Genomic DNA, 17004 nt, shown 5'->3' with positions numbered 1-17004 from the left:
TAAAGTGGCCAGTTTTGCACACCTCAGTGTGGAATGACCTTTCAATATGATGGCCATGATTGTTTTCACTCGGAACTGCCCTTCGGAGGGATATATCTCATTTGGAACACACTGACAGTCCTCATCCCAAAAGGGGGTGGAGAGAAGCAGCTCATTTGCTTTTAAAGATAAACACAAAATAGTCCAGTTTGGATTACATCCACAAACAACTTTATGGCATAATAAATTAGTTAATCAGCTGTGAGTATTTTGAGTTGAAACTTCATTGGCACTTTCCAAGGACACTTGGGACCTATATTACTTTAAAAAGACACACAATATGTCTCCTTTAAAAAAAAACAAACAAAAAACACCCAGAAAACTCAATTGATTGCAAATTTATTTTTGTCTTGACTGGGTCAGAGCATTGGTTTTAATACACCAAATTGCAAGAATTTTAAACACAATGCTTTAATATTTGATGTTTGTCTAATTTCTATCATGATCGTTTCATTTGTAGAGTTGTCGTCCTCTCAGGAAGTGAGATATGATGCCATTCTCATTACCAACACTGTACCAATGTACCCAGCATTCAAACGTAAGTGCCTGTTAAATAAACTACATGTGGTTAAGAGTTTTTTTTTTTTTTTTTGACTTTATAACCATCCTACAGTCCATAAATATAATAATTAATCTTAATTATAGTGGATAGCCATATTGATGCCAGGAAGAAATATTGCTAACATTTTACATATACTTTGTGTTCTAAGCTTTTAAATATGTATGTGTGTAATCAAATACTGGCACCACAATAGACCAGTCTGACCACATCTCTACACCTAAACCTATCCTTATCCATGAGTAATCCCTAAAATTAAAGGAAATGATAGATCAATGACTCTGATGTACAAGCACCATACATTGATTGTAAGCCCAAATTTCACAAAAACTATAAACTGGTTCTGCAAATCTGATTGGTTAACCACAATGTTAATCCAGGAACATGTCACATCAGCAAAATCAGGTTCTGTGCACAAATTATAGCTTTGACAAGTGATCTCCAAACATGTTCTTAGAGAGCTACCATTCCACAGTCTTTAACACTCCCCACTCCTGCCTATAATTATGAAGTAACCCTGGACACCTTATTTAGCTGGTTCAGGTGTGTTTGATTGGGGTTGGAGCTGAAATCTGTAGTACGGTAGATCTCTGTCTTTAAACAGGAGCAATTAAATAATTGTAATGAAACCATACAATGGAGGATTTTAGAGATGTAAATCCGACTTAAAATTAGTCGTAAACTGGTCTAGTGCATGGCGAGCCTTAGCAGAGCTAGATTTGTGAGGTTGCAAAAGTTTCAAAGCTTGCCTGGTACAGTGGAAAAGAAACAGTAATTTGCCTTTTATTCTGATGGTATCATTCTAATTTTTAAAACTGATTTAAAAAATATATTTAAGTTGTTTTAAATATCCCCATGGAGCTACTAAAACAAAAAGTTGAATTAAAGTGTGAATGTGTTTCTGTGTATGCACACTCACTTGTAGGGGAATTTATTTGTACATCTGTCTGTGATTTTGAAAGCAGTATGTGTGTGTGGCTTGTGGCAGAACTCAGGCCACAGTACGAGAGACACCTCTGTTTCAGGAAATGTATACACACGTTGCATCCCCTCATAGGAAATGAGACACCCATACAAAAATACTAGCACAAATTTTCATAGAAAACATAATCAAGATGCAAATATATTTTTTCATTATGCTGTTCAAATAAAGTCCTTACATGGAATCTGCCTCACTGGAAGCTATAAATGTCTATATAGAGGGTTTGGCAGCAGTGGTGAAATGAGATGAAATGAGAAGGCAGCTATGGATGCTGGATCTGCTATATATTAGCTGTGCTGGCAGTTAACTGAGCTGCCACCCACATAGCAACACAAACTTTTCAATTGTTTATATAATACTGCAGAGTGTGTGCACTTTTTATGTTTTTTGTTTTGCGTTTTATCCTCTAAGAACTTTGTAAAAAGTGGTAGCGTGAAGTTGTTCTAAATAATTTCTATGTTGGTATAAATTAACCTATTTAAGTTGATTTAGCTACATTCATATTACACAATACTACATAACACACAATAATGAAACCAGTTTATTTTTTCCCTTAAATTTACAGTAGGTTTGCAACAGCACACGCGTTTATAATTAGTGAGCATGTTGATTCTAAGAGAGATGATGTGTTAGTCACCTGAGAAGGAACTCACGTGGCATCCTTTTGACACCTTATGAATGATGCCAGCATGTGCGAAAAAACTCCAGTCCTAAACACAAGACAAGTTCTTTGGATTTTAGCTTGCAAGGATTGCGCTGTCAGTTGCAAGCGGGAGAAAAGCAGATTTCTCTCTTTTGCCTCCCTTTGCCTCTGAAGCTCAGATCGCAAGTCGCTTTATTTATAGAGGAAAGGACAGGGCAAGATAAGTAAAAGCAAAAAGCAAAACAAAGACTTCAGACATGTTCATCACATAAGTTATCACTAGCCACATATCTTTTGTGTGTCAGAATCTTCATTCCTTCAGATTCTCCTGGCGCCCATACCAGTCTAAGATATTATATTGAGTTCATGTCATGTCATGACCTAGAACAAGAAGTGTTATACCAGATGGAAGCTGAAACTGAAGGGCCAAAGGTGCATAATGTCAAGACACAACATCATCAACACAAGGAAGAAACAAGTGTAATAAAAGTGATCTTAATATTAGCGTAGATGCCATTTTTTTACAGTGTCACAAATGCATTCTGTTTTATGAGGAGTGCATTAATTTTTTCTGCATTAGACATTAAAAGCATAGGTCGTAATTTGGATATATTTTTAAGTTGGAAAAAACAGTTTTACAGATGCTAGAAACATGGTTTTCGAAGGAAAGATTGCTGTCAAACGGCATACCTAGGTTCTTAACTGATGAAGAAGAATTAACAGAGCAGCCATAACGTGTTAGACTGTGTTCTATATTATTACATGTGGGGTTTTTAGATCCAATAATTAGCACTTCCATTTTTTTCAGAATTTAGCATTAAGAAGTTACTCATCATCCAGTTTTTTATATCGACAATGCATTCTGTTAGTTTCTCAATTTGGTGTGTAACCTGGTAGCGACCAGGCTCCAATGAAATATACAGTATCATCAGCATAGCAGTGAAAGCTAGCACAATGACTCCTGATAATATCTCCCAGATGTAACATGTATAGTGTGAAAAGTAAGGGCCTTGAGCCTTGAGGTACTCCATATTTCACTAGTGAGCGATATGATACCTCCTCATTTACTGCTACAAACTGGTAGCAGTAAATTAAGCCTGCTGGAAATAATATTTTTATTTTATGCCATTATGATATTCGCACTGCTATGGATACTTTTTGCTTCACGGCATTTGCACCTGGGTACTGCTGCTGGACGCACTCATCTTTTTCTTAATGAATAAAAACGTTTTTTATCCCTAATGCAATTAAAATGATTAATTAAGCAGGAGTTTAATCAATCAGGTTGTTGGCATGAACTGTATTTTACATAGTTTTTCTATCTTTATAATTTTAATTTTATGTATTATGTGTAACATTTTTAGCAATACAATATGTTTCACTGGTGAGCCAAAGACAATTTTCCGCTTACAATGATAAAGTTATACAATACAATTCTATACAATAATCAGTAGTCAAGCTTGACTGATTATCAGAGAATATCAGTGTAGTTGAATATATAATGTTGGTACAGTGCTCCAAGAGGTAAACAGTTTAAAGACCCTCATGTAAAGAATCAGGATTCATCTGTGGAGCAGGTATTTGATCTCTAACAAACAAAACAAAACAAAAAAACTTGAGCATGTTAAAATGAATATTATGTAGCCTATTGTGACACCACCCAGCAGAGGGAGCCTTCATCCAAGTACTGACTTGTCTCCACTCCCTCTGCGCTCATTTCCTGTTTGCCCAGCATTAAGCCAGAGCACATGTTATGCTTGTTGCAAAAGTATTCACTGCCTTACCAAGCGTTTATTGATGATTATTAGTGGTGCTTGCCTTGTAAAGGCGAAGCACACTATTACTATTCCTCATACTTATTCTTATTAACTTTAAATTTCAAATTTAGGCGCAGTTTTTGCCACAGACCCAAGGAACAGGCATCAAATTGTGCAGGGTATTGAGGAAAGGTGTGCTATGACTTTTTATAAGTGATGATTTTATAAGATGATCGTACACTGGGTGAAAAATTGGCCAAAAAAATCCCATTGATTTAGCATTGCGACCGACTTGTAGCGCAGAGAATTTTGTACAAACTTGTAAATCACTAAAGTAAAGACTTTATCAAGCTATGTGAGAACATATCCCACAGTGGGGTATAAGTTGTACCCTTGGGGGGCAAGAGCCCCCAAAATTTGCCCCATAGACATACTCTGGTGAGGGAAATAGGCACATGTGTTTTTCCTACTATGGTAATTTACATAGGAATTTTGCAATCAAAATAATTTTGCATTAAAATGTCATAGAGACATGGGGGTTGGCTCATTTTAGTCAGCTAATCAATCAAAGTCTCGGGGTGGTTAGCAAGCGATTAGCAAGACCTATATCTCTGCATCACAATATCGTATAGACATAGGAATTGGTTCTTCTGATTTGTGTTAGCAAACCGGACTTCAGACATGTTAGTCATGCTAGCAGTACTACATGCTAACTGTGACTAGCTACATGCTCATTCATGACTCAACAGCGTCCTCACTACACCTATATATTTATACATAATATAATTTTAGTCACAGTCTCCTACATTTTTTTAAAAGGGTAAAAGGGACAAGATTAAACACTTAATTTTTATTAAATGCAGAGACTGTCTCTTCAATAAAATCAACGATAATCTCTAGAAATTAGGTGTTAAACATCTATAGAAATATATTTATAAAATATAATTGTGAGTAGAGTATTGATAATAAGCATGGACTAAACATTCTTAGACTCATAACATTCATCTTGTATTCATATTACTTTTATATCATATAGTTTTTTTTTATCATGTAGAACATGGAAACATCATTGTGTTGTAAGAAATTTAGATACAATGAAGTGCCTGTTATATTCAAACGTTTCACTCGATAGCAAACATTTTAGTCAGGAATTATAGTTCAGGGAAAAATCACTCCTCTATTATTGTCCCGCCCCCCTCATTTTGACAGCATTGATGTAGACATTGTGTCACGTCTTTGGACTCTTTTGTTGTCGTTTTTGTCTTATACCATGTGCTCTGTGTGCCCTACCTTCTGTTCCTGTTAATTGCATCATTGTCTTCACCTGTTTCTTGTTAATTTAGTCTATTTCCTTGTGTATTTAAGTCCTGTGTGTTTGTATTCAGTTTGTCTGATCGTCGAGGTCCATACGTGTGGTTTATGTTCTGCCTGCCTGCCTGCCTGCCTGCCTGCCTGTTTATATTTATTTTGTCTGTTTAAGAGGATTAAATCTGTTTAAGTTTATTTTACTTGTCGAGGTCTCCTTTGCGTTAAACCACACCCGTGACAGTACGATCGGACCTAAACAGTAAAGAGGCGTATTTTCCCTTTTGTTTTTTTTCATGGATTACCCCTATAATGACCCGAACTTCCTCACCCTCCCGCTGGAGCAGGAGGGTCGCTCTCTCAAGGTCTATATGAAGGACTTCCTTGCCCTCACGAACGACTCGTGCTACCCGGACAGCTTCCTCTGCTCGATTCACTTCCGAGGACTAAACACCACCACAGGAGCGAAGCTGTCCGGGGACAGCCCTCGAGAGAGCCTCGCCGCGTACATCGAGTAGGAGCATCGAGGTGCATCGAGTAGGAGCCCCACTCCTGATCCAGAGCCCAGCCCATCATCTCCCCACGTCGTGGAGCCCAAGCCTGAGCCCACCGATGGTGCAGTCATGGAGTCTGGCACGACCACGGAGCCATCGCCGAAGAGAGTGACAGAGCTGTGGAGCGCCACCGGACCCGAGCTGACTGCGACAGACCAGGTGCGTGAGCCGGCAACAGAGCTCGCCGTGGTGGAGAAAGCCGTTTACAGTGAGAGTGCGGAGTGGAGCTCCACTCACTGCACCATGGCTGAGGATGAGCTGATTATCCACCTGGGCCTGCTGGATCTACAAGAGGAACTAGTTGTGGATTTTGACTCAGACCTGGCACCCCTGTATCCTGAGTTCCTGAATCTGTCCTGCCGTCCTGAATGCCCACTGGTTACGCCCCTAGAGACTGTTCCCCAAGAGCTCCGTCCAGTGCCATGTGCGCTCCCTCCAGTGCCCGCGCCTCGTGCGCCGCCTCAAGTTTTACCACCCTCCCACCCTTGCCACACGCCGTCGATGGATCCCAGCAGCCCCTGCGCTCATCCTCAGCTCACCATCTGGTGCTCGCCACGGGTCTGCCGGTCTCCATCGCCGCCGTGGGTGGAGGATCCCTTGCCTCACCGTCCTGCCTCCGAGTCCCGTACTCGTAGACCTGTCGGCTCCCCCTAGGCTCCTAGCTCCCTCCTCTCCAGAATCAGAATTAGAATCAGAATCACTTTATTGCCAGGTATGTTTGCACATACGAGGAATTTGTTTTAGTGACAAAAACTCTACAGTGCAACACGATAACAAGACAAGACAGATATAAAGAGAATTATGTACAACATACAAAATATAAAATGTGCAACACAGCAAAAATATAAAATAGAAAAAATAAAAATATATACTATAAACATTCAAGTGTAACAGGAATTATGTTTGTGCAGTGTTATGTGCAAATCTGTATGTTAAATAAATAAGTGTCCTCAAGTGTTCATGACATGGACTGCCTGGGGGAAGAAACTGTTCCTGTGTCTGGCTGTCCTGGTACTCAGTGCTCTGTAGCGGCGACCAGACGGCAACAGTTTGAAGATGGCGTGTGCAGGATGTGAGGGGTCCAGAGTGATTTTCTTAACTTTTTTGTTTGTGGATAGGTACAGTTCTTGGAGAGTGGGGAGGGTTGTACCAATGATTCTCTCAGAAGTCCTGACTACCCTCTGTAGTCTTCTGAGGTCAGAGTTGGTAGCTGAGCTGAACCAGACAGTTATGGAAGTGCAGAGGATGGATTGTATGATGGCCGAGTAGAACTGTTTCAGCAGCTCCTGTGGCAGGTTGAACTTCCTCAGCTGACAAAGGAAGTACAATCTCTGCTGAGCCTTTTTAACAATGGAGTCGATGTAAGTGTCCCACTTCAGGTCCTGGGAGATTGTGGTGCCCAGGAACCTGAATGACTCCACTGTTGCCACAGTGCTGTCCATGATGGTGAGTGGGGGGAGTGCAGGGGGGTTCCTCCTGAAGTCCACTATTATTTCCACTGTTTTGAGCGTGTTGAGCTCCAAGTTGTTCAGACTGCACCTTTCAGCCAGCTCTTTGACCTCCTGTCTGTAAGCAGACTCATCACCGTCCTGTATGAGGCCGATGACTGTGGTGTCGTCTGCAAACTTCAGGAGTTTGACAGAGGCGTCTTTAGAGGTGCAGTCATCTGTGTAGAGGGAGAAGAGCAGTGGGGAGAGGACACAACCCTGAGGGGCTCCAGTGCTGGTTGTGTGGGTGCTGTCTGTCTGTCAGGAAGCTGCTGATCCACTGACAGCTGGAGGTGGGCACCGAGAGCTGGGTTAGTTTGGGGTGGAGGAGGTTTGGGATGATGGTCCACAAACAGGATCATCACATAAGTCCCTCGTCTGTCTAGGTGTTGCAGAACATAATGCAGTCCCATATTGACTGCATCATCCACTTACCTGTTTGCTCTGTAGGCAAACTGCAGGGGGTCCAGTAAGGGTCCTGAAAAGTCCTTCATAATCCAAAACGTTTTTCAAATGATTTCATGACCACAGACGTTAGAGCCACGGGTCTGAAATCATTAAGTCCAGTTTCTTTGGGATGGGGATGATAGTGGAGCGTTTGAATGAATAGTGGAGCGTTTGAATGAAGGCACTACACACAGCTCCAATGATCTGTTGAAGATCTGTGTGAAGATGGGGGCCAGTTGGTCAGCACAGGTTTTCAGACAGGCTGGAATTACACCTTCTGGGCCTGGTGCCTTTCTTCTTTTGTTTTTCCTGAAGACCTGGCACACGTCATCTTCGCTGAGTTGAAGGGCAGGTGTGTGGGGAGAGGGGGATTGCAGGAGGTGAGAATGGTTTCTTTTCAAACCTGCAGTAGAACTTGTTCAGGTTGTCTGCCAGTTGTTGATTTGCCACAGTGCTGGGGTGATGGTGTCTTGGAATTGGTGATGTCTTTCAGACCTTTCCACACAGAAGCGGTGTCACTAGAGGAGAACTGAGTGCGAAGCTTTTCAGAATAATTCCTCTTTGCCACTCTGATCTCCTTTTCTAGTGTGTACTTGGCCTGTTTATACAAGACTCTGTCTCCTATCCTGTGAGCATCTTCTTTGGCTTGACGGAGCTGACTGAGTTTAGCAGTGAACCATGGTTTGTCATTGTTGTAAGTTAAATAAGTCCTGGTAGGAATGCATATGTCCTCACAGAATCTGATATATGATGTTACTGTTTCTGTGAGCTCGTCTAGATCTGTGGCAGCAGCTTCAAAGACAGTCCAATCAGTGAGGGAGAAGCAGGTTTGTAAATCCCACTCTGCTTTGTTAGTCCATCTTTTTACAGTCCTAAGTACAGGTTTAGCTGATTTCAGCTTTTGCCTGTAGGTTGGTATGAGATGGACCAAACAGTGATCAGAAAGTCCCAAGGCAGCTCGTTGATACGCATCCTTTATTACTGTGTAACAGTGATCCAGTATGTTACTGTCTCTGGTTGGACAGGTAACGTGCTGTCTGAATTTTGGCAGTTCAAGTGAAAGATTGACTTTATTAAAGTCCCCGAGAATGAATAAAAAACAGAGTCCGGGTGATGTTGCTCAGTCTCTGTGATCAGATCGGCGAGTTTTTGTAAAGCCAGGCTCACGTGCGCTATGCGAGGGATATAAAAACACACCAAAATAAACGAGCAAAACTCCCGCTGCGAGTAGAAAGGCTTGCAGTTAATGAAGAGTGCTTCTACATCGGCACAACACATCTTCTTTAACACAGTTACATCTATACACCACCTTTCATTGATGTAAAAGCACATCGCGCGATTTCCCCGTTAATTCTGCGACGCGATCCGCTCTAAACAGCTGAAAGCCCAACAGACTTCATGCGCTGTCTGGAATGGCTTCATTTATCCAGGTTTCCGTGAAACACAGAGCAGCAGAGTTCGCCAAGTGAATGCTGGGCAACGGTGTTCGGAGTCCGCGTTGTCTGAGTTTCACCCGTTTCCCCCGTCTGCCCGACCTTAGGCGTTTGACCAGCACCGCTGCTCCGCTAACTACAATGTTCAACAAAACATTGGAAAAAAAAAAAATTGTGAAATATTTTGTGGAGTGGTCTGCCGAATGTTCAGCAGTTCATCCCTGGTAAAAACGATGGTGTTTGATAAACAAAAAACTGAAAAAACTAACAAAAACAATACGAGCACTTGAGAGCTAAGCACTGAGGCTGCCATTCACGGCACCATCTTGAATCGTTTCAGTTTAAGTTTTCTTCTGCATACAACTACCTTTGACCAATCCACTTTTGGTCTAACAATGTTCCTTAACTCTCTCAGAACTCCCTCTCTCAGTTCATATTTACTAGCTTGTTGAAACACAAAATTAATTACATCACTTTCAAAACCATTGAATTGAGACTCTATCAAGATTTGTGACATCAGCTGGGTGATTTCAGCAAGAGACATGTCATAAAGACACATTTTTCTGGACAACTCGCCTGAATCCTGAATCCTTCTAACATGTAGAAGGATGTATAGATCATACATACTACAGAACACTAGGGGAGATATAAAGAAAATCACGTCTAGGAGGAGAGCAAGGACAAAGATCAGACAGAAACGAGTCCAATGAAACAAAAGGGGAGAGTGTGTTCAAATCTGAAAAAACTTGTGAAGTATCAAAAGTGTAGAGAGCAAACTCATTAGCAATACACTGAGCTTGTTCATGTGCTATTGCTAAAAAACTAAACTTTTATGTTTTTCTTTCTCTTTTCTTTTCAATTGACCATGCTTTTTCTGGATCAATACTACATTTCTTTATCAAATCAAATCTGACTGACTGTCATTATTAACTCTATGTGCTCTCCCAACAATGATTTGAACTGTCTGTCCATGAAGGGGTAGCTAGTCCACCTTTCTCTGCTGGTGCTGGTCATATAATTAGAACATCATCAAAAAGTTGACTTCACTAATTCCATTCAAAAAGGGAAACTTTTTTATTATATTCATTCATTTTAGCAATATTGGCCAACTTAAAGTATGAGCATGTACAGCACTCAACACTCAGTTGGGGCTCCTTTTTCCTGAGTTTCTGCAGTAATACGGAGTGGCATGGAGTCAATCAATCTATGGCACTGCTCAGGTGTTATGAGAGACAGGTTGCTCTGATACTGGCCTTCAACTCTTGCATTGTTGGGTCTGGCATATCGCATTTTCTTCTTCACAATACGCCATAGAGTTTCTATAGGGGTTAAGGTCAGGCGAGTTTACTGGCCAATTAAGAACAGGGATACAATGGTCCTTAAACCAGGTACTGGTAGCCTTGCCACTGTGTGCAGGTGCCCAAGTCCTGTTGGAAAATGAAATCTGCATCTCCGTAAAGTTGGTCAGCAGCGAGAAGAGTGAAGTGCTCTAAAACTTACTGGTATACGGCTGAGTTATTCTTGGAACTCAGGGAACACAGTGGACCAACACCAGCAAATGACATGGCACCCCAAACCATCACTGACTGTGGAAACTTTACACTGGACCTCAAGCAACGTGGATTCTGTGTCTCTCTTCCTCCAGACTCTGGGACCCTGATTTCCAAAGGAAATGCAAAATTTACTTTTATCAGAGAACATAACTTTGTACTACTCAGCAGCAGTCCAGTCCTTTTTGTCTTTAGCCCAGGCGAAACGCTTCTGACGCTGTCTGTTGTTCAAATGTGGCGTGACAGCTGAAACCCATGTCTTGCATACTACGTAGTGGTTCATAAAGCACTGACTCCAGCTACAGTCCACTCTTTGTGAATCTCCCCCATATTTTTGAATGGGGTTTGTTTCACAATCCTCTCTAGGGTGTGGTTATCCCTATTGCTTGTACATTTTTTTTCTACCACATCTTTTCCTTCACCTCTCTATTAATGTGCTTGGGCACAGAGCTCTTTTGCAATGACCTTTTGTGTCTTCTCCTTGAGCAAGGTGTCAATGGTGTAAGGGTCCCCCTTTTCCTTCAGAACGGAATCCAGAGGCCCTGGTCGAAGGTCAATGCGTGTTCGGTCTTTTCTTTGCGTTTCGTTAAAAATCACTAATATTTATTAATCTTTTGTGTTTCCAGTTATAGTACTGACCTTATACATAATTTTATCTGACTCCAATCTTTCGTGATTTTAGTTATATTTATTTAAATGTAACTGCTGATCCCTCTAGTTGTGATTAAATTTGGATAATTAATTAACTATAATATTTCCGTTTCGACTTATGCTTGGCCAGAACAGACTCACAACACATCTCGGCTAGTCCAGGTCTTAATCAGAGGCTACCCCGTAGATCGCTTACCTTAATGTAGCCATTTCTTCAATAGACTCAAAAAGAGTCATTTTTTATGCGTTCCCTAAGAAATAGCATGCTAAGCCAGTTTGGTGGCCAGAAGTCAAGATCTCAAAAACGTGCCCCCGGCTCCAACCATTGATCGTTGATCTGACTATATTATTATAAGTTACAACATTTTTATTTTTATTATACTTATAATATTACAATATTATAAGTTAATCAAGACTGACGTTTATTTTGCCAGGCAAGAATAGTTTCCAAATTGGTATAATTGATAAACATTTGCACAACTGATCAGCAGTACAAAAATAACACAAAACAAAATAAAACAAACTTAAAAGGTCATTATACCTGGTCTTTAAAAGTACATAGTGTGGGGTTTGAGGACACACACCACACTACGGGCGATCTGGCTACAGAATCGCTTGTGTTTTGTCACTTTCCTTATATTCCTTATTATAGACCAGACAAAGAGATCCCAAATGTAGTTGTATAAACCTTTTGGTGTTTAGGTTTCCGTGCTCCAGTTTCACACCTGGCTGGAACACTTTCAGAGACCCAAAAGGATGACACACCCCCTTCTCAACAGAACACAGTTCTAACAAGTTCTTAATCTTTTCCATAATATAAGTGATTACTGTGAAATTGAGACCAATTTACCAATCGCACTGAGACCTTTCAAATGAGACCAAACATGAAAGATAAGAATAATAGGTTCACAAGACACATGATATATAATGCCTTTTTCCTAATGAACTTTAAACCAACTCTTTTGGGCAGAAGAAGGGGAAGTAGGAAGAGCAGAGGTGAGGAGGGTGTCATAAAAGCAGGGAGGGGGTGTGTTGTTTACTCTCTTTTTGAAGTCCTTTTGTTCCTTTGAATATCCCTTCTCAGATTAGTCTTATTGCATTTACAGGTTTTGATTCACCTCCTTGCAATGGTCATTTTTTGGACAACTGTGATTGTGCAGCCTACAGAACTAGACTGAGAGACCATTTAAAGGCCTTTGCAGGTGTTTTGAGTTAATTATCTGATTAGAGTGTGGCACCAGGTGATTTCAATATTGAACCTTTTCACAATATTCTAATGTTTTGAAATACTGAATGTGGGCTTTTCATTAGTTGTCAGTTATAATCATCAAAATAAAAAAAAATAAACACTTGAAATATATCAGTCTGTGTTTAATGAATTATTATAATATGGAATTATGAATGGAATTAGTGAAATAAATCAACTTTTTGATGATATTCTAATTATATGACCAGCACCTATATATAACGTCACATTGATGTTGGACATGACATCAGCCAGACGTTGCATTTCAGTTGGCATGACTTAACGTTGGATTTTGGTTACACAACCTAAAAACAATGAATATAAACATCAGCTAACGTCTGTATTGGACAATAATTTAACATTGACGTTGAACTTACATTGATATTTGGTTATATTTTGGTTGTGACACTGGGTGACCAAAATCCAATGTCATATGACATGGTGTGTCTGCTGGGAAGTAACTTTAAACCTACATATCAACTAACTTTCATTAGAGTATAAGTAGACTGTCTGATTATTATATGCTAACTGACATCCACATGACTATAGCTAACTTACTCTAACCCTAACCTAACTAATACTCTACTAACACTTTAATGAAAGTTAGTTGACATGAAGCTGCAGAATTACTTATTGTCAACAGAATGTACATAAGGGACCATCAAAATAAAGTGATGCTTAATGCTAAATCTTCCTGCTTGTACAGAGGATAACTTTTTAGAGGATAAATTGGTTAACAAAACCCTACAGCTGTCTGTTAACTCTTCTCTAATGGCACAGACGATACCATGTACTGGTATGTAGTGGTTCTTTGTATAGAGTCAATAAACCAAATTGTTGTTTAGCTGAAAGCAAAGGTCTGGAGTTCAGTCTGAAACAAAGTCAGTCGAGAATCTATATCCGGGTCATGGCACCAAAACTGTTAGAAACCTTTCCTTTGTTGAAGAAGAAAGTCTTGGTATATCTTTTTTTAAGCAGATATCCTTTTTATTGAGAACTTGTCTGTGCGTTGCTGCTGTTATCAAGAAGTCTAATCAAGAAGTCTAACTAATATCAATGATGCATTGTAGTTCATATACATGTATGGGGCAGTTCGTAGGAATGGAGACAAAACACACAGTGACAAACTCAAAAGCATGCAAATGCAGTAAAGGAATCAGCCCAGTAACATAATTTTCCCAGCCTTGAACTAATCAACATACAAGTGCCATTCAAATGCTTAGGTGCTAATACAATCTGCCTAAACAAAACAAAGAGCTGTACTTTGAGTTAAGCATTCACACTTAATAGATAGAGCACTCATGGACGACGTCTCATATTTTTTTGCACCTTGACAGTGGTAATAGGGATAGTTACAAGCCTCCCAGTTTTAATCCAAAATAATGTTAATAATAATAATAATAAATGTTCTGAAGCTTTTATGGGTTTGGAACGGCAAAAAAAAAGCAAAACAATTCTTTATTCTTTGACCATATGCATTTGAAATTAAAATTAATGCATTTATGGAACCTCTTATCTTCATTATGCAGTCTGTTTAAATATATCTTAATGGCACTTTCAATGCAGCTACAGAGTTTACTGATATTAATTTCAGTTAAGTACTAACAACCATTAATAATTTGACAGATGGATTATATTTACATAAAAAAAGGCTCCACCCTCCAGACAAGTGAGTGACTGATTTACTTGCTGGCCACATCTTGAAATGATGGATATAGAAACAGTTCTATATCCATCACTCTTTTATTATATTTGTTTGGTTGTTTCAGGTATGTGGAGTTATTTTCAGAAATCACTTGTGAGACGTTATGCTAGTGAGAGAAATGGAGTGAATGTGGTTGTTGGACCCATCTTCGACTATGACTACAATGGTCTTAGAGATTCAGCAGAGACAATAAAACAGTAAGTTGTCTTCACAGTCTTTTCTTGACTTCTCACTTATAAATTAGTTCCTTTAAGTTCACCAGCAATTGACTAGTCTTTTGGTCAATGTTTGTATTAATGTGAATGTTTCCACCTGCAGCACCAGCATTCTTTTATGTGTCTGGCAATGCTGTATTCATAAACGGTGCATAAGCAGAGACAAATATTTTTGCACCTAATATGGTGTGTGTGATGAATGTGTGCATATCTCTGTTATCTGATCCATGACTAGTTGACACAGACCTAAAAAGTTGTACAAGTACTTGATTTTATATGATCCTTTAGTCTGAGTATGTAACTCTTTCTTTGTCTACAGGTATGTTAGTGGCTCTGTACAAATCCCAAGTCATTACTACATTGTGGTTACTAGTTGTCTGGATTACACACAGACTATTGACTCCTGTGCTGGTCCTCTCAGTGTTTTCTCCTACATCCTTCCACACAGAGCAGATAACGAAGAAAGTTGTAATGTAAGTGCCCTATCTTGTCATCCACTACAAGTTATGTTGTTATGACAGACTGGGGTCTTGCTTGGAGCCCTGGTTTGCTCTGATTAAGAGAAAACGCCAATGAAATGTGGCAACTTCCTCTCATGGCGCCACGAATGCTGCCTTCAGTGTCTGGACCTCCACGCGCTCGGTAAGGGGGCTGTGTCCGCATTGCGCAGGCACTGCCCCTGACAGTGCTGCGATCTCACCTCTCTATCCTTCATAGTAGAAGGCACCTTCTGCCGCCACCCATCCCAGTTACTCTGCCATGAGCAGAGGGCCAGTGGCTGGTACTTTGGGTAATCTGAGGGTCACAGTGAGCACTTCTCCGTTAGTTTCATCCCCATGGACATCCCTCTCGCTTCTCTCACAGCTGCTGTTCTGTCCAGCTGCTGGATGATTTGCCTGGGCGAATCATAAGTGAGTGTTTAATTTGGTGCGCCAAATGTGGATCAGATGTTGATCACAGCATCGAGGATGTTTCCACATCTTTCAACCTCAGCTTATTGATATGTGGACATTCCTCAGGTGAGAGCGGTTGTGGTGCACCTGTGCCAGCAAAATTGTCCTCGCCTCCTCCAGAGCCTGTAGGATTACAGTGTCTCTCGCTGCCAAGGCCTATAGTGCCGCTCTGCGTGAAGCGCATTGCTGCCTTCCTGGCAAAGGATGCAATCAAGCTGGTCGCCTCCAGCTGAGATGGAGACAAGGTTTTACAGTCCTTACTTTATCATGCCAAAGCAAGGTGGTAGTTCTCTGCGATCCTGGATCTGCATGGCGTGATCCACACCTGGCTCATTTTCGCCCGGTAGTGGGAACGGTTGTGTGAACACAGGAACCTGGTGCTCTAGCACCTCAGCCAGTTGGGGCTTCTGGTCAACAGGAAAATAACAAGCTGTCCACCATGCAGAGAATCTCTTTTCTTGGTGTGGATTTAGACTTTGTATGACAGCATGCCTGTTAGAAGAGCACACCCAATCACTGCTGAACTGCCTGAGTTCAAAGACAGGACAGCGGTTCCACTAAAACACTTTCAAAGGCTCCTGGTACATATGGCAGCCGCAGTCATGCCCCCTTGGATTGTGGTCTCACTTTCAGACCTGGGACAGACCATGCTTTTCTACTGGCTGGGGGTGTCCTTAAAGCAAGCATCTTGGCATGTTGTTGTTACAACAGATCCTCAGTGACAGTCTTTGGGTTATGGACAGGGCCTCTTCTGCTTTGGTACATGAACTGCCTAGAACGATCACACTGTATGTCAGAGTTCAAATCACTGCGTGCCGCCCACATTCTGGGGACCTCACTGTGCAGCTCAAGATCCATCTGATTTGGTGTCAGTTTGGAGAGGGTCTGGTAGATCTATTTGTTCCTTGTGAATTCTCTCACTGGATTCCCTATCACACAGCTGCCACAACCTTGAGCCATTGCTGGGTGCCAGGACTATTTCTCTGCTCCTCATCAAATACCTGATGAGTGGTTACATCTTTTGCCTCTTTATACCCTTGTGACAAAATTCACTGGTGCTTTCTCTTAATCAGTGCGAATCAGGGCTCCAAACAAGACCCCAGTCTGTTGTCACAACATAATGTCTCCATTCCTCCATCATGGAACATTTACATACGTAAACAAGTCACTCTCTCTTCTCTTCTCTTTCTCTCTTCTCTTCTCTTTCTCTCTTCTCTTCTCTTCTCTTCTCTTCTCTTCTCTTCTCTCCATTACCATACATTTATAGAAAATATTTGTAAATTGAAAATTATACCTGACAGGTATAATATCTGACAGTGCTGCTATTAAAATTGATAGTATTCTAAATATGCAATTATCAAGCTGTCAGAAAAAAATCTGCTTATAACATACCTGCAAATTGGTCGCTTTTCATAGAAATTTGCTGTTTTGAATCAAATGGTAATTTATGTGAATCACCTATATTGCAAGCTAGTAGA

General features: G+C 40.7%; 1 protein-coding gene across 8 annotated transcripts in view; it reads left to right on the top strand.

Annotated features, from left to right (window-relative positions):
• Nucleotides 1-17004, top strand: part of LOC122360600 (ectonucleotide pyrophosphatase/phosphodiesterase family member 2-like) — a 53819-nt gene that overhangs the window by 33056 nt on the left and 3759 nt on the right. For 3 of the 8 annotated variants that reach the window (XM_043261363.1, XM_043261362.1, XM_043261361.1), the window contains 3 exons: nt 500-577; nt 14423-14555; nt 14893-15046. In XM_043261363.1, the coding sequence (XP_043117298.1) occupies nt 500-577; nt 14423-14555; nt 14893-15046 (365 nt within the window). Of the gene's footprint in view, nt 1-499; nt 578-5632; nt 5855-12513; nt 12680-14279; nt 14342-14422; nt 14556-14892; nt 15047-17004 lie in introns of those variants that run through there. The other 5 variants (XM_043261367.1, XM_043261369.1, XM_043261368.1 and 2 more) reach the window with 4 other exon arrangements.

This window comes from Puntigrus tetrazona, chromosome 16 (genome assembly GCF_018831695.1).
Source record: "Puntigrus tetrazona isolate hp1 chromosome 16, ASM1883169v1, whole genome shotgun sequence".
In the NCBI taxonomy this organism is placed as follows: Eukaryota; Metazoa; Chordata; class Actinopteri; order Cypriniformes; family Cyprinidae; genus Puntigrus; species Puntigrus tetrazona.
This window is presented reverse-complemented; position numbering and strand designations above follow the sequence as displayed.